This window comes from Lolium rigidum, chromosome 6 (assembly GCF_022539505.1).
Source record: "Lolium rigidum isolate FL_2022 chromosome 6, APGP_CSIRO_Lrig_0.1, whole genome shotgun sequence".
Lineage (NCBI taxonomy): Eukaryota > Viridiplantae > Streptophyta > Magnoliopsida > Poales > Poaceae > Lolium > Lolium rigidum.
In genome coordinates, this window is record NC_061513.1 from 136,999,922 (window position 1) to 137,019,151 (window position 19,230).

The 19,230-nt window shown below is 47.1% G+C and overlaps 1 protein-coding gene across 1 annotated transcript; it reads right to left on the minus strand.

The window, feature by feature from the left end:
• Positions 1 to 16,523: 16,523 nt before the first annotated feature.
• On the minus strand, positions 16,524 to 17,954 carry LOC124658929 (UDP-glycosyltransferase 88F4-like). The gene has a single exon (XM_047196912.1). It carries the CDS (start codon positions 17,952 to 17,954, stop codon positions 16,524 to 16,526), a length of 1,431 nt encoding a protein of 476 aa, XP_047052868.1.
• Positions 17,955 to 19,230: the final 1,276 nt, after the last annotated feature.

Genomic DNA, 19,230 nt, shown 5'->3' on the forward strand with positions numbered 1-19,230 from the left:
ACACAAGAACGGCTAAGATCGCTCGATACCACTTCGTTATTAGTATAAAATACCGATACGTGGCACCGTACAAAATTCGTATAGCCCAATTCAATTAGTCAATTATACGAGATACAAGTACGGCACAATTGTGGGCCCCCCGGCGAGTTTGGCGGATCATGGTGGCCTGTGCACCATCGTGGTGGGCGCCGGCCGGCCATGGCAGATCGGAGACAACGGACAGTCCGGTCGTGACCCAGCCGGACAGTCCGGGTACGGCGGACATCTAGTTCATAGGGGAACGGACTGTCCGGGGCGCGGTTTACGTGATCGACCGGTCAGACTGTCCGGCATATACGCCAGACAGACCGGTAATGTTGTTCCGGAGGAACATAAAATTTCCAGAGGCATTTGCCAATTCTATCGGCCTGTCTGGCCAGACGAGCCAGCCTGTCCGGCCAAGGAGTTACTGTACGCATCTCTTGTCGGCCTGACCGGCGTAGAGAACCAGCCAGGCCGGAAAATAATTAACGAATACTCAAAGGCTTTTGGCACTGCATTCCGATCTGTCCGGCCAGAGCCACCAGCATGTCCGGGGACAAGACTTACAGGCAGCAGCTTCTGTCGGCCTGACCGGAGTCTTTCGCCGGTCTGTCCGGCAATGAATTAACACCAGCATTTCTCACAGGACAGATGTAAAGTTTTCTTTCAAGCTTGGGTTTTCCTGGTATGCAATGTCCAATTCCTTCGCCTATCTCTCTTGAAGGTTCATTGCAAGTGAAGAAAAATGCAGATGACAAGTACCAAAGTTTTATCCATTGCGCGAAATGTCGAAACAGTTTTTGTGAACTCACTTTATGAGGCTACTGTTATCCCTTTTGTACCAGTTCAGTAATTTGTTGACCTAAGCTATTAATAAGTCCTAATCTTTGGGTATTATTTTTGAGAAAGTCAATACACAATTGGTTTTGGGTAAATTGCTGCACCTGAAGTATTTCGAGATTTAAAGGTTTTCATACCAAGTTATTATCATCCGCAAAGGTGTTAACAGATTGTTTGCAAAAGTTTGACAACAAATTCTGCGCAATAAAGATTATAGTGATGATGTCCACGGACAATAGTGAGACTATCCGGCACTTGATGATTGCATACATATTCCACAAAGTATGGTATTCCATATGACGCAAATAGGTGTTGTAAAGTATAGTTTCCAAGTCATTACACAACTAACTGAAAATAGAAAATAAAATGAACTAAGTCTCTTGAACACCGCCGGGAAACCTTCTACGGGACGAAAACCCGACCATATCCACTAGACCTTGGACCAAAGCATCATCTTCCTCGCCATTGGGGTTGAGTAGTTTATCTTTGATCCTATCCAGCTCGTTACTAGGTGAAAAAATTATTTCACCGACCATAACTTCTCTGGTAGAGTCAACGAGTGTGTGCAAAAATAAAGTAAGAGAACATGTTATGACATGTGCTGCTAGTTCATCATGTAAGTAGAATTTTGTTTTACCTAACTGTGTAATAGTGGTTCTAAATTCATGTACATCCCATTCTTCCATACATTTTAGGACCCAAAGTCCACATGAGTTTCTGTCATAATACAAGACAAGCAAAAAACAGTAAGTAACATTGCATTGTATATTAATATAGATGAAAATTAGTTGCGCCATGTACTCACCCATCCTTTTGTCTTGCCATTTTGTATTGTTTTATAGGCCAGTTCAAGGATCAGGAAAACCATGATCTGCTTTTGCTATGTCATAAGCAATTTCGGTTCTACGAAGTAAAACGAGTAGTTAAGATTAAGTAAGTAATGATTAATATTTTAACAAAATACTTATGACACAGATAAAGTAGTATGAAAACATACCAATGCTTCAATGATATGTATGTAACTGCGAAGAACATAGAGGGAATCTAATACTTGAAATTCCTTCTTGGGTACATGCATCACGACGGTGACCCAATGATTGCCATTAACGTTTACTGCGAGATAGTACTGCAATAAAAATGTGTAAGTATGTTTCAATATACATTGAATGAATTATGTACACCATTGCATTGCATGTGCTCGTACCTTCGGTTTATGGAAATACTCGTCCATGCATCTGTGAATGGCTCGATTCTTCTCTATTTCGATCTGGGGGTGGCCGGGTGGAAAATAATCTCTACCCCTCGTCTTCCCTTCTATGAGATGCGTCGACCTCCATGTGGTGGACAGGACACAATCATCTGGAACACGACGAGACAAGTGTCGCACATAAGCATTGACGACCTGCAAAATTTATTGGTACACACAACTAATTAGCCCTTCAATCAAGAAAGTTATTGTGTAATACAACAGGGATAAAAAATTGTTTTTACATCGCCCATCAACCAGTCATGGATTATAATAGGTGCAACATGGTGGGCATTCAGCACGAGTCCTTCAGAAGAGTAAACTTTTTTGTTGCGGCGTCGGGAGCACTTTGATAGTTCTTTTACATGTGACACGGCAGCTTCGACGTGATCTTCAGTCAAATCATTTACCCGAAGTAGTGCATCTAGTGAATGGAAGTTACCTGCAACGAACAAGTAACGGGTGAACTTCGGTTAGTAAAATGCAAAGGTCGTTAAGAAATTTGCATGTGACACGAACAAACTTACCCTCAGAATTTTTCTCATCTCGGATTTGACGCTTGTTTGCCATTTTTTCAGACAAGTAAGGGGACCGGACCTTTGCGGATGGCATGCGCTTCCGCTTGTGAGGTTCATTTGGCTTTGCAGATACAAATGCTGCAGACAATAATAAGGATGACGATCGAGCGGGAACATCATTTCTAATTTCGATAGGATTTTTTTTGTCACCCTTGCTGCAATTAAACAGTACAGATGGTTGAGGATCATCGACCATTAATTTGCGTGCAACTGGTGGTGCAGGTGTGCTGCCATTTGCATTGTCTAGCTCGTCCTCGTTAACATCATCGTCGTCAACATCCTCGTCCTTCTGAACTGATGTGAAGTACTTTGATGGATAAACTCCCTTATGGCTGCTCTCGCTTTCCTTGTCCCCTTCAGACGTGCCTTTGTTCTCACATCTATAAATGATCCCCTCCTGATTTAACTTTGCAATAACTCTCTGCAATGGAAACAAAATGTGTCATGGCAGGTCCAAAATGAATGATCCGTGCATAATTAAACTCGCCACGTTTTTACCTCTGCGCATGAATCTGCTATAGTTGCAATCTGCTTACGGACAAGAGTAAGCTCCCCAGCCATGCGATTAACCCTTTCCAAAAGTTGCTCCATGTAAGGGGGGTTTTTCGCAGGAGTTTTTGTGGTCTTCCTTGAAACGGATGTTTTTTCTCCCAACACTATTTCCTATGTTTATTTTTGAGAGTCTATGCTCCGCAGTAATATCATTGTCAATCTGCATGTTACAAAATCAAATTGTTTATTGTTGTAAAACATGAGCTGCTGAAACAAATATGAACAAGAAAAAATTGTTTACATTTCCCTTCCCACGGCCATATTGCGCGTCGGAGGCGTCTCTCTTCTTCCCTTCTACTTCGGTCCAGTTCTTCATCAATGGGTACATACATACCAGTGGGTTAAAGGCTGGTGCAGCAGGAGGTTGCACCTTCTCCCAATACATGTACTGCAGAAGAAAAGATATTAAGAATGACTAAGAAATAGTTGTGACCAAAAAACTGCAGTTAAATATTACCTGACTAAGAAATATTACGGTTTACCTGTAATGCCGCCATGTTTCCTTTTGGCCACTACCTCATTACTCGTCCACCTTTACACTGCCTTAAGCCCTCCAAGGTGTACTCCAGAGTGAATGAGTTCCAGTTTATTTTCCTAGCTCGATCGAGGTCTTCTACCAATGCATACATCGGCTGTGAAATTACCGTACTAGAGTACGGTGCAAGTACTGTGGCGAGAAGCACCAGGATGGCCTTGCGTACAAAATCGTCATCCGAGCCACCACGAAGCTCAACATCCATTATTAAATCATCAATTAAGAGATTCTCTGTTGACGGATCGAGCCACTCAGGTGGTATCCGTCCCTGCGCTTCTTTGCCTTCTTGAGCAATTATGGCCACAGCATTCAAACCTTTGTCCTCTAAACCAAATAATGCGTAGATTTCTTTGCCTCCTAGGGAAATATGGTCCTTTCCCTCATTTAACCCAAATGTATTGGTTTCAAGATCAAAAGCTTGCACTAGAAACTTCAGCACAGACTGCCGCATCTTTATCCTTGGCATTTCGAGCATACAATGTACACCGGAGCCAAAAAGTGCACCTCGTTGTTCGTTTGACATGTTGTCAACAAAGCTGCACCATTTTTCAACCGAGCAAGGAACTTCGTCAACTACTTCCATCCTGTAGATAACATACATGATTATAGCAATTAGAAATTGGCAATTGTGTTTAAGGTGTCGATTTAACGAAAAGTTTTGTACTTTTTGGTGGTGATACTACGGGTGTAACAGTAAAAAAAATATGGGACTAGAACAAGGTGATGCGAGAGCGGTGTACAATTAAATATAAGCATCCCTACTGATTCATGAATTTTAAGTACTGAATACATGGAAATATAAGTAATACTGTCTCAAATAGAATACTTATTAACTAAGGCAGGATTGGTAATACAACGCCATTACCGGACATGCCGGCAAAAGCCCCGGACAGGCCGGCCAAAAGCCCCGGACAGGCCGAAACAGCAACGGACCAGCCGGACTAGAAATCCCGGACTGTCCGGCATGCGCGCCGGACTTGCCGGAGACATTGACGGACTGGCCGACGTGTAGGGGAACGGACTGGCCGGCGTCGGGAGCTCAACGGACTGGCCGTCATGGTGAGCAACGGTCAGGCTAGTAGTGCATACCCGGACTGTCCGGTAGATCTGTATGACAGTGATGAACCCTACTCTGAACCCTAATACCCTATTTTCACCATTGTTTACAGATTACTATGATCTACATACGCAAAGGATTGAAGAACTTGTACTATTGCAGAACCCTACCATTAATCTACCTGCCACATTGATGAACCTTAGGGTTTTGATGTGTAATACCTTGTATGATGGTTCCAAGTTGTAGATGGTGCAGAACTTGGACGCGACGTGAGTGATTTCGTCGGCACTCGTCGGAGTGGCTCGCCACGACGGGTCATGCACCTCCCTTCGAAGCAAGGCGGCGACCGGAAGACTTTTTGCCGATGGCGGCGGTGTCGCGGTGAGGAGTAGTGGATTTGTTGCGTCGTGGAGGTGGGGCGTATATATATAGGGCCAGCATGTCTCGGATGGAGCGGTTTTGTCCCACGTAAATTGGGGTAGTTGCAACAGATGCTTACGCCGGACAGTCCGGCCAAATCACATATCTTGTCCGGCGATGAAGGCCCTGCCAATTCGCGATTGGGCCGGCCCGTGAGTGCAAAACAAAAAATAAGACGCCGGACAGTCCGGCTTATAGACGGCCAGACTGTCCGGATAAGTTTAAATTACCAAATTATTTTTCATTCATATTTGTAAAATATTTTATAATTTTTTTTTGTTGAATCATGTGAAATATATCTATATTAACTCGGCGAAACAAGATTGGACCATTTCGAGAAAGTCAAAAAAATCAACTTCTCAGAAATCGGTCCCATAGGTAGGCCTAATAGAGCCATTTCTAAAAAGATGATTTTTTCGACTTATTTAAAATCAGCCAAAAAATAATAAAAAAGTTAATATACCATAAAGTTGACAAAATTCAGTGCTGATCGCGTCAAGGATGTGGTCCAAACTAGGGTTTTCATGCAATACCGTTTTAACCCCAAAACCGTGGTTTCGGCTCCTTCGCACCATGGGGTGACCTTGGAAAGCACACAAACATGGGAAGACCTTAGGAAACATGTGTGCGACATGCCACCATGCAAGTGTGCCATATATGTTTCATGGTGATCCCATGGTGGGGAGACGCCGAAACAAGGGTTTTAGGGTCAACATGGGTCTAACATGGCCTGAAGTAGATGTCACCACCTCGGATGTGGCAAATATTTGGCACACTTGTGAATGGTGGGATGGCCCACCCTTCCTAACCATGGTTTTCTAGGTTGGTTGTCTGTTTCATGGTGATCCCATGGTGGGGAGACGCCGAAACAAGGGTTTTAGGGTCAACATGGATCTAACATGGCCTGAAGTAGATGTAACCACCTCGGATGGGGCAAATATTTGGCACACTTGTGCAAGGTGGGATGGCCCACCCTTCCTAACCATGGTTTTCTAGGTTGGTTGTCTGTTTCATGGTGATCCCATGGTGGGGAGACGCCGAAACAAGGGTTTTAGGGTCAACATGGGTCTAACATGGACTCGAAGTAGATGTAACCACCTCGGATGGGGCAAATATTTGGCACACTGGTGAATGGTGGGATGGCCCACCCTTCCTAACCATGGTTTTCTAGGTTGGTTGTCTGTTTCATGGTGATCCCATGGTGGGGAGACGCCGAAACAAGGGTTTTAGGGTCAACATGGATCTAACATGGCCCGAAGTAGATGTAACCACCTCGGATGGGGCAAATATTTGGCACACTTGTGAATGGTGGGATGGCCCACCCTTCCTAACCATGGTTTTCTAGGTTGGTTGTCCGTTTCATGGTGATCCCATGGTGGGGAGACGCCGAAACAAGGGTTTTAGGGTCAACATGGATCTAACATGGCCTGAAGTAGATGTAACCACCTCGGATGGGGAAAATATTTGGCACACTTGTGCATGGTGGGATGACCCCCCCTTCCTAACCATGGTTTTCTAGGTTGGTTGTCTGTTTCATGGTGATCCCATGGTGGGGAGACGCCGAAACAAGGGTTTTAGGGTCAACATGGATCTAACATGGCCTGAAGTAGATGTAACCACCTCGGATGGGGCAAATATTTGGCACACTTGTGAATGGTGGGATGGCCCACCCTTCCTAACCATGGTTTTCTAGGTTGGTTGTTTGTTTCATGGTGATCCCATGGTGGGGAGACGCCGAAACAAGGGTTTTAGGGTCAACATGGGTCTAACATGGACTGAAGTAGATGTAACCACCTCGGATGGGGCAAATATTTGGCACACTTGTGCATGGTGGGATGACCCACCCTTCCTAACCATGGTTTTCTAGGTTGGTTGTCTTTTTCATGGTGATCCCATGGTGGGGAGACGCCGAAACAAGGGTTTTAGGGTCAACATGGATCTAACATGGCCTGAAGTAGATGTAACCACCTCGGATGGGGCAAATATTTGGCACACTTGTGAATGGTGGGATGTCCCACCCTTCCTAACCATGGTTTTCTAGGTTGGTTGTCTGTTTCATGGTGATCCCATGGTGGGGAGACGCCGAAACAAGGGTTTTAGGGTCAACATGGATCTAACATGGCCTGAAGTAGATGTAACCGGTCTAGCTGGTTTATGTCTGTGATTGCCGTAAAAACTTTTGACAACCCATACTCCTCTCGATAGGTCACGCTTCACGGTGAGATTGGCATTGCAGTTGCAACGAGTCTCGGGTCTTAGCCTACGACTGCGGCCTTCCTGCGTTAAAACCATTTCCTGACGTTTCCCTGCCCTGGAGCAGACATACCGCTTTAACCGTATTTCTCCCTTACCACGTTTCCCTCGCTTTGCCCTCTTCAAAATGTCCTTTCGGATGATGAAGCCATGCTCTCTCGCATAGCTGTTGTACCGGACAAAAGCCGCCGGTTCGGAAGAAAATGTCATGTCCAGTATTTTACAGTGCTCTTCCACATAGTGCATCTTATATTCATTACTCACAATATCTGGATCTGCTTGACTGTGATGTTCACGCCCATTGTCAGCACCAGATATCACCTACACATGAAGGGAAAATAAGTCATAAAAGTTGTCGTTCCAACGGTAACATTGACGGTTTGCCATACTAAAACTATATACTTACTTCGCTCTTATTTTCAGAGCTTGATTCCTCGTGATGCAGTCCTACCTCCACACTATATTCATCAAACCCAACCTCCATGTCTAAATACTCATCCTCCTCGTGACCACCGTATAGCACCTACACAGCCAAAAACAAAGAATGTAACATGTCACTTCATTGCTTCCATTCATTGGTGGCCATTAAAAAATAATCAACATACTTCACTCATGTTTTCTGAGGAGGCCGATGATGGAAGGTTCTCCCCAAAAAGAGGTACATTTTCATAGATCCTGGATTTGGAACTATTCTCCGAAGTAGAATCATCATCGCCCGTATATCCGTCATCCCCGTCACTTCAAGTTGAGCTATAGTCCCCCATTTCTCCAAAAACTACACAAAACCCGCACGCAATAAATAACTAATGCAAAATACTAAACAATAACGCAATGCAAATCACTATTTCATATTTAATACACTTAATTAAACCCACACGGACATCGGACAGTCTGGCAGAGAGACGCCGGCTTGTCCGCCGCAGGCCGGACTGTCTGGTTCTTGTGTGCCGGCCTGTCTTCCGGGCGCCGGACACGCAAAATGAGCCGCCGGACATGTCCGGAGGCAGAGATTCAAACTTACCTCCCGTCGTGTCCAGCGGAAGATCGGCTCGCCGGAGAGATCGTCGGGACGGCGTGCAGCAGAGGCGTCTCGTCGAGCAGGCCCTGAAGATCATGGAGATGAACGTGCCGAGAATGTCGGGAAGATATGCCCTGGTGGAGGAGGTCTATGATGACGGAGTGCGGCGCCGACGGCGGCTCGTCGAGCTCCGGGGAGATGCTTCTCGCTCGTCGGAGGAGTGCGACGGGACGGCGGCGTCAAGCTCCCTGAAGACAAACCACCTGTGGTGGAGGAGTGCGGCGGTGAGGAGGTGATCGTGCGATGGGACGGCGGGGCGGCAGCCGGCTCGTCGAGGCTCGTGAGTTCCAACAGGAGAACGATCAGATCACGATCGTGGGAGTAAGACGCATACGGTATAGGGACGGTCATATACGAGTTCACATACGGGCGTCATACGGGCTTCGATATGGGTTTGGTGGGCTTTCGAGCCAAAACCAATTTTGGAGGGGGGGGGGGGTTGTACTGAAGCAGATGCCTTTTTTTTTTGGAAAAACACAACCATGTACATATTAGCCGTGTTTGAAGTTTTTTCGCCGAATATATGAATTCGACGTACAGACGATAGATAAAAACAAAAAAAACGGTGTCTACATGCCGAAATAGCGATAAAACGGACGTGTAGTCGCCGGTGTCATTGTCAGAGCCGTCGTCTTCGCCCTTCGGTGGCGTCGCGTGTGGCTGATGCTTTGGCTTGGCCCCCGACACGTCGAGGCGGAGGCGACGGCGGCCCTCCATCATCGTCGTTGTGGTCGAGGACGACGACGCGGCGGGCGCGGCGCCACGATGCTTCCTCAAGCAGCCGATGCTGGTGCTCCGCCTCTTCCTTTTCCCACTCCGCCTTCGACCAGGCGAGTGGCGCATAGAGCGGCATCTGCAGATTGGCGGGGACGAGGTCGTTCTTCGACCGCGCCAGCACCGCCTCGAGGATGGCGTCGTCCTCTGCGTCGAGGGAGGTCGCCGGTGTGGCTCTTTCTTTCGGCTTCCGCAGGCGCCCGCCGGCATGGCCTTATTCTCCATCTCGCTTGACGCGGATGAGTCGGCCGTGCGGAGGCGATGGGCGCCTCTCGCAGATAACTATCCCGCTGCCTCGGTTGCGAGGCGGCGAGATGGGCTCCGACTTGAGGGCGCGGAGCTGCTTTGTCGGGCGTTGGTGGCGGCGCAGACCCTGCGGAGCATGACGCCGACCCGGAGGACGACGAGGTGGATGCCATCCGCCGTGTCATCCAGGAGGAGCTCCCACGGCCCCAGGAGAAGGACACCGGTGTCCGCGGCGGCATCTGCAGGATAGGGGAATTCCCAGCCTAGATGTGGTTGAAGACGGCGGTGAGGTTGCGTCCGGGGGCGCCCCACCAGGGGCGCCTACCCTTGGAGTTATTCCTCGCCGGCGGCGGAGGAGGGCCATCGTACGCCGCGAGCTCTCGCTGGTACCTCTCGGGGAAGTACGCGTCCCAGGCGAAGAGGTTCTCGGGGTACCTCTTCTGGAGGGTCCGCTCCTTGTCCGTCATCACGACGAGGGCGAGCTGGATCTCTTCTTCCAGCGCGATGGCGGGATGCAGACGCCGCCGACGGAAATCCAGCGGCGCTGGGTAGTTCGCCTCGTAGAGGAGGCGCGCCTCCCACTCTTGCAGGGAACGGCGGCCGAACCCTTTCGCCTCCGCGTCGTTGCCGGGGAATGGCTCGGCCATCTCGTCAGTGTTTCATGGAGGTGGGAGGCGAGGGGAGGTGCGGGGAGTGGCGCTCTGTCAGAGGAGGAGGGGGAATGGGGGAATATATAGCTCCGGCGAGTAGTGGCCATGTGGTGAGTAATGGCACGCTGAAGCAGAGGAGACGACGGTGGACCGCCTGCCGCTCCGGCAAGTAATGGCGCGCGGAAGCCGAGGAGACGATGGTTGACCGCGTCGTGTGTCATTGGCCGGACTAGCCCACTGGTAGGGCGGGTTTCTTCGCGCGTTTTCTCGGTGATTCACGTCCTTTTCTCTCCGTTCAGCGCTCAGGCGCTCCTCAGGAAGTTGGGTTCAGCCTAGTATCGCTGGATGAAAAAAACGGCATAATCCGACGAATTATGGGCTCCTTAAGTAACGGTGCATATTTCTTGTGGTGCTGCAGGGCGGGGCAGAGGGAAATGCACCTGCAAGTGCGGGTAAGTTGTGAGCTTGTATTGGCAATTAGTTATGTGGTTTTGTTTAGGGAAATGAGAGCTTTTCTAATAGATATCTCGAATAGCTCGATCCATTTCGGATATCAAATATGTATTTTTTATTCTATTCGAGTCGGGAGGCAAACACATAATCGGCTGTGCGCCCACCTTTGTCCATTTGGGTTAGCAGCAGTCCAGCTGCCCGACGCTAAAAAAAATCCACCGACCATCGTAGGCGATGTTGCAATTAATGTCGGTGCCATCTTCCCGCGCGCGCTCGCGGACCGTAATTTCCCGCGCGCCGACTTTGCGTTTCCAACGCGTATGAGAGGCCATTGGCTTCCCTGGACGTGGCTATAAGAGGGTGTCGCCGCCAGGAAAGGGTAAACTCTAATCAACCCACGCCCAACACCATGCTACCTGGGAGAGGATTAGAGCGATAGCACGTGAGCGCTACCCCGGCGACGCAGACGCGGCGGTAATCGCCATCCGGCAGGTGTTCGAGGTGGAGTAAACCGCCACATATGCTGCCTCCGAGGCCCGTGAGGAGCGGTTCGGGCTGTACATCGAGTGGATGGGGGATAGCGACGCACATCTGGCTCTGCTTGAGTCCTTCTGCATCGCTGAGGGCTGCCAAGCGGCAATCCACCGCAGACATGGGGGCGCCGAGGCGCAGTGTTACCCTGGGGTCCCTCGGGCGCCCCGGTGGTGGAGGTGAGGCGCCGCCGGCAGCCGCAGGTGGACCATGAAAACTGTGAGTGGAGCAGACCACCGCGGGGATCGCGTAGGCGACAAGAGGCAATGGCGAGGGACCAGGCTCGCTTCGACGCCAACTCGAAGGCGCCACTTCTAGCGATGAAAGCCTACTGGGACGCCGCCTTGGCGGAGGGCTAGACTCGACGGAATTGGGAGGACGACCGTCATGACTACGATAGGCAGGAGACCGTGTTGGCCTCCCGGGCCGAATGGCACCGCGCCAATAGGGTTTGTGTGTCCTTCTGCCCGCGCGGACGAAAACAATAGCCACAGTCTATTTAGTATTTACAACAGACGCTGAAGATGCCATGTACTGTTGCAGAAATGCTACACATGGTCCATTTGGAGGAAGAGGGTGAGACGGATGACATCAAAGGGACTCAATGTTGGAGATGGATGTAAATATACCCGAACCATCAGTTGCTGCAGATCCGGAGAAACTAATGGGCTGCCAATTGGTTGACATTACAAGCACTGGAGTTTCAAAGAATCACGTGTGCCGTCGTGTTTGTTTGCCGGTCCAAGAAAATCTAACGACGGCTGCACCATCTATGCAGCGATGGCATAACATCCCTCACGGCAACAACCGCATTTATCTGCTCCATAGACGTGGACCAGTGGTACTGTACATAATAGGCAGAAGGGTCAAAATACCTGCGACGAATACAACTGCTGCTGTTGATCTGGCTAACAACCATTGGTCTATGCTGCGGGAGCATTTAGACTCGGGAGCCAAAGTGAATATCCGTGCATGTTTGTGACTATATAACAACTTTCCAATGGCCAAAGAAAATAAAAAAGAATGAAGCACACAAGCAAAGACTTGTTGTACCCATAAACCTTGATCCAAAACTTCTCCATCAAATCTCCACCATACCTACCTATGTAGAAAAATGCTATTCCAAGTATAGCATATATGCCAAGCCTTTGCATTCAAAATTATACTTCTTTTTATTGTGCAAATTAAAGCTCTTGGGAGAGTAGCATTAAAGACTATGTGATTATGATTATGTAAGTTATATGTTGAAAATTTATGAGTTGGTGTTAAGTTAAACCTTGTTGTCATGGAACAAGACTTTCAACATTGCACCTTATTAAGTTGTGGTCATGAACCTTTAGTTATGCATGCCTATTGATGCTAAATAAAGTGGGTTATCATGTAAAAGATTCAAGTGTGCATATATGTTAGAGAAGAACATTGGACCGCCAATCGAAGCCATGCCTAATCAAGGTGGAAGTTTCTACATGGACATCCTAAATCATCTTTCATAAGTTAAAAGTACTATTCATTTATTATTGCAAGAGGAGTCTATTTGTCTGTTGTCCCGGTATATATGGACTTTGAAAATATTTCCCATATCTCTAAGGGCACTTTGTATAGGAGGCATGGAGGTACCCCTTTGTGAGCATTTGGTTAAAACAATATGTATAAAATGAAGATCTATGGTCATTCTAAGTTGAGTAGCATGAGGTGTAGGTACTATTGACTACAGGGCATGAGACATCCAACTTGTAAGAGGTCAAACATATAAAACCACACATGTTTTCACTACCGTTGACATGAGTTGCATAATCAAAAAATTATTTTCTCTATTAGTATCAAAGTCTTGGCATGTATACTCCCTGCTTACTTTTAATTTCCACTGTTCAAAAGAAAGAAGAAAAGAAAGAAGGAAAAGTTTTGAACTACAAAAGCATTTGCATGCTTAATGTCCATAGTACTTTTATTTATTCTTACATATACATTGTGATTTATTGTTGAACATCTTTGTAGTGAACAAGAAGTACGACTTCATATCTCATTTGCTTATTGATGTTCAATAATGTTTAAATCAATAATCTTGTGTACTAATACTTGTTATATTCAATTAGGCAACAAACTTAAAAGTCCATGTTTAGTTTTATCACCTTCATACTTGAGGATGAGCATGGGTTAAGCTTGGGGATATCGATGCATGTAAAATGCATGCATGAATTTTGTAGTTTACTACCACATATTCTGACATATTTGCATGTTATAAGATGCTATATTCATGTTTGCATTGATTTCGGGGATTCTCTAAACGATCCCCTTTAATGTGTTTATAACAATGCAGAACTGAAAACCCTATTTTGATTATTTTTCTAATTTTTAGGGACCTTGCGAAACTCAAACGCAGCTAGGGTTTTTCTAGCATCAATATTTTTTCCGAAGAAATAATATGAGAATAACAAGCACACAAGGGGACCCATGATGCCCAAACGAGACCAGGTGACGTGGGCCCTATACCATGCCATGCCAGCCATGCTCGTCTGCCCCTCAAACGTCCGATGACATCCGTCTTGATCTTAGATTGACGGGCTGGACCTAAAAACCACTATATTAAGACCCCCAAGGCGTTCTCGCGAGGAGGCGGTGCAGAAACACATAACCATGAAACAGAGGCTGAACCTGCGAAGATTGGAGGGGGAACGCTGCTGGGGCCATCCCCGATCGCATCTCCACCCTCTCATACATCACCAACATTGCCACCATGATGAAGAGGGAGCCTATGGGTTTTTGGCAGTAGCTTGATCTATCTTCTCTCTTGTGCTATGATGATTAGATGCCATATGAGCTGCCTATCATAATTATGGCCATATTATGTAATTTCTATGTGGTGGATCCTTAGTTCTATTGGATGATTTATGAGATTTGAAACTTTATTGTGGTCTTGATGTATTGATAGATGCATATTGCTACCCTGTTCTTTAATACTTGTTATGATCAAACTTGTATGCGAGAGCATGTGTGGGGGATGGTGTGTATTAGAAGAAGTAACATGGTATTAGTAGTGAATTGTGACAACAACTTCATATCTACTATGGTTTTTACCAATTTATTTGTTACCTCACTAGGGAGAAAAATAATGCATGTGCTATATATTTGTTAGCGACAGATGAGAAACCTTGTTCACATTCAATGATACTATCATTGGTCCATTGTGATATGTTTTAATGCAACACTAGAACATTTGTCATTCAACATCATGTCAAAGTACTTAAGGTTATACACTCCTAATTCTTAAATCTAGATTGCATAGAGAATCCCTTTCTAGTGGAGAATAAGTAAGATGTGTAGTATCATCTTTATGTTAGGACGTGATGCCATATGCATGCTTATCCATACACATAATAAAATCTCATCAATATTAAGTTATCTATCTTGTTCTTAATGCCACCACACATTTATGGGTGAGTAGACAAGTGGACCCATGAACCTCGGTCCATTTTTAATCATAAGAACCACCTTTTACTTTCTTATACTTGCTTTTATATTTTCTGCAATAATTAAATCCAAACTACCACAAATATATTTATTTTTTGCACCTACAACCAAAACCCAAAAACACTTTTACTTGCATTAGTTTACATTATAGTTTTAATTTACCTTCTAGCATTTTATTTATTTATTTATTGTTATTTTATTTCATTTTAATAATACCGAAGCCTTGTGCTTGACAACCACACGGTGTAGTTGGGAGCACAAGACAGAGAAACTTGCTTTCTAGATTGCTAGACAAGGCTTGAAGTAGCTTCACCTCTTTTTCCCCGAGAGTTCGATATGAAACCCCGAGTCACCCTCGTGGGGGAAATTCTCTTGCTACAACACTCTGCCGTTGGAGTCCCAACGAATTGGCACACTTGTTTAGGGTTATAAACCCTGCCTCTACCCCTCCGCCACTCGACCTCCTACCCCCTGCGGCCATAGACCCATTACCTACAATTGTGATGTATTTCAAAGGTTGATAGTACGGAGTCCAGCTCTATCAAAAGGCATCAACAATGCTTCGGAGAAGGCACTAGGATGGCGAGGTTGAGAAGGTTTGTGTAGATAGAAACTGTGAGAAGGGGGAGAGGCGCCAGTGGACATTGAGTGTTCCACGACATACCAAAACAGATTTTGTTTCATACAATAAAGAACACCCTTTGTTAATCAAAGAGGGTTATGCCAACAAATGGAATAAATTCAAAGAGGATGAACAAGCAAATCAATCAAGCTTCTAGCTAGAATCTTATAGTCCAATTATCATTGAAACCCTCTATCTTCAAACTTGTGTAGGTACGGTCCTATGTGGCCCTTACGGGCTACAAAGTACCAGGGTAGGATACTATCCATTGTTGCATGCCCTACTTAAGACTTAAGACTAGACTTGACAGTAGAAAAGTAAACCTAAAATAATCTGTAACATTCCTTGTTATTGAGTGCTCCATCATATGGTTTCGTAGACTCCACGTATCTGATATAAGAATATCTTTAGTACAAACGACCTGCCCTTGTGTTTAGAATCCAATAGCATATTATGAGATCTGAGTCATTGTTTCATTCCCGGTCAAGCTTCCACGAAAAGATGGAATACAAATGAATTGTTTGAAGGAGAAGCCATGTCTATTTTGAGAAGTGCTTCTCACAAACCACCTACAAAAATAGGTGTTTGTTTCGGTTTTTGCTTCTAGGGAAGCCCACATGAAGAATGCCTTAATCCATTTGTCAAATTCTCAGTCCTTACGGCTGCCGTGTTCATTAGATACGTACAATTATATTATAAGTCGTTTGGAAGCCAGGTTTTCATTTTATTTGTAGCATTTTGAAATGAATACATGTATTCATTTCATTTACATTATAACTTCAGAAATGGACACTTGTTTGGTTGCCACAGGAATTGTAAATGACAGTAGAATTCAATATTGAAGTTATTTGGTTGCCACAGGACTTGTGAATGACAGGTTTCAGCTCGGAATTGTGATTACACATGGCATCATTTTGCTGGATTTCTTAAATGAAATGATGAACCAATTCTGTGGCAACCAAACAGCCCACCTATGAAATTTTAAAATGAATTCCAGGATTCCAGACTCAAATGATGGATACCAAACGACCTCTTAGAGATTTTCTAAGAAAACGATTAATTTAGTTTGCCACCTAATACCTTATGTGTTTTATTATTATTTGGATAATTAAAAACATATATTTTTGGAAAATAAACACACATCCATGTCCATGTGGATCATCACTCATTAGATCTCAGCTTAGCCGAGCCTACCAACATCAAGCAAGTATCCAGGCTTCCACTAATCCCGTCAGCGTCTTCTCTGACTCCCCGCCCTCGCTTAGCGCCTTCTTCGCCTGGCGCATCGCCGCCTGCGTACGCTCCCTGATCACCCTCCCTCCATCTGAGTCCATCATCCACTTCACCTTCGCTGCCACCTCCCCGGCCTCGACCACCTCCTTGTCGTATCCTTCCACTGCGACTGCTAGCCCAAGCTCCTTCTCAAGGAACACCCTGTTCATACGTTGCTCCGCGTACAACGGCCACGCAAGCATCGGCACCCCCGCCATGATCGACTCCAGCACCGAGTTCCACCCACAGTGGGTCACGAAGCCGCCCACCGCGTTGTGTAGCAGCACATCACGCTGCGGCACCCACGACTTGACGACCAAGCCCGTGTTCTTGGTCCGTTCCAGGAAGCCCTCTGGGAGGAGGGCGTCGAGGTCCGGCTCCGAGGAGTTCTCGAACAACTTCGTTGGGTGGTCATCATTGGGCGGGCTCTTGACGACCCAAAGGAAACGCTGCCCGCTTGCTTCTAGCCCGATTGCCACCTCTCTGATCTGCTTCACGCTGAACCGGCCGAGGCTGCCGAAGCAGAGGAACACCACGCTGTTATTGGGCTGTGTGTCCAGCCACGGGATGCACTCGTTGCCACGCTTGACGCCCACCTCCTCTGACTTTATCAGCGGCCCGATGCAGTACACTGGCGGAATCGGGAGTCCAGCAGGTGTGCAGAGCCCGGCAGCGATGGCGTCGACGGCCCGCGACTCGAGCGAGCGGAATGTGTTGACGATGATGCCATGTGAGCGGCATAGATCGCTGCACACGTTCACGAACGCCTTGTAGGCTGCGTCGCCACGGTCCATGATCGGCATCATGGAGTGCGACGCCGGAAACGAGGGAATTCCGGGGACATGCACGAGCTCCTCACCCATGTCTTGGAAGCTTGCAGTGGTCTGAGAGTCCAGGACCGGGAGATGCAGAAGGACAGCCAGAACCTCGGCGCCGGAGGGGAAGAAGAAGTAGATGGGAATGCCAAGCTCCAAGGCCACGTCGCGGGCAACGTGGCAGAAGAAATCGGCAACGAAAATGGCCGGGGAGGCGGCCGTGAGGAAATCACGCAGGTATGGATTTGATGCGCGGGGGACCTCGAAGGCCAACGCCTCGAGGTGGATGGACTCCACGGGTGGGATCTTGACCTGCGGGAGACGATGGAAGGAGATGGATGGATTGGCGGCGGAGACCCCCGCGAGGAAGGCCCCTCTGGAGCCGTTGTTGTGCGGCAGATCGAGGACGATAATGGTGACGGCGAGGCCGCGGGCGACGAAGATCTTACCGAGCTCGATCATGCAGACAATGTGGCCCATGCCGAGTGACGGGTAGAGCACGACCAGCTTCCGGGGCGTGATGGTGGTTGCGGCGGCGTCCATCCTGCTCTTGGCAAAGACGCGTTGGGCAATAATGTTGAGAGCTAGGACGGGTGGAGTTGGAGATGCTGCATGTGTATGGAGCCGTACGTATTTATAGAGGCCAACACGCTTGTGTAGCTAGCGGCAGGAATTCTTGCACGTTGCTTTGCTACCAGTGTGGTAATACACTGCCATATATATAGTGCACTGTAGGGTGATGTAGCCGTGGCAACGATATGAGATGTGGTGATCATATATGTTGAATATATGGTTGGACTAATTACTTGGGCACCAACTTTCCTATTCCTCTAGGTGACAGCGCGTGACGATAAGGGCGCTGTGAACAGTCCATGAACAATAATGCTAAACCTACGGGCAAAGTTCTTACGGGAAAAGATTAGGAGGTGAAGTGGAAGCACACGACTGGCTCACACGTTCTCAGAGATGCCGTGAATGTGAATCCCTCGCTTGCGAGAATTGCCGCGTTCCATTCGCTCGTGACCGGACTCCGTGTTCCACGTGCGGCATGTAGCTTTCGCGATTTGCTAGCAAAACATGCGTACGTGCATGCGCTCGCCTCTAAGGGCATCTACGGTAGACGCTTACCTAAGAAAAATAAATACTGTACTAATTTTTTTGATAATTTCCTAAGCGCCCTTGCTCCCAACGCGTGACTCTTATCTGAGTCGCTAGGTAGCTAACCAACTAACTCTCGCGTGGCCAGAAAGAGCCTTAGCGTCGACATCTACCTAAGCAGCGATGCTAGGGAAAATCCTAGGATCGGACGGGATACATCAATGTTTAAAATAGCCGGCTACAGGATATAGCCGCGACCTCCCAAAACAGCTATAGCCCGGCTATAGCCCGGCTATAGCCGGCTATTTTAAACTATGGATACATGTCTAACGGTCAGGAAATCTAGCCTAGCGCCCCTACTTAGCGTCTCCGTTGTACATGCCCTAATCAACCCGCCGTCGCTATCACTAAGTCTAATCAGCATTAAAGCACCGAACGGTTTAAGTGCAGCTGGCCGGTACTCGATTGCATATGCCTTCCTTCCCCGAGTCGATGCGGGCGTATCCAGACATAGTTTTAAAAACCGAACCGGTTCGATGGTTCGATCGGAAAACACCTGAACCGACTGCTCACTAGTGTTTGAAGAGGCATCGGTCCAAACAGTAAAAACCGGGGAAAAAAGATGTCGCAAAAGAAAACAAACTCACGATGTTTCATCTAGGAAGAAATAGCCCCGCATAATTCCCAATACCACTTGGACTCGCCAGGTTTTGTGATTACA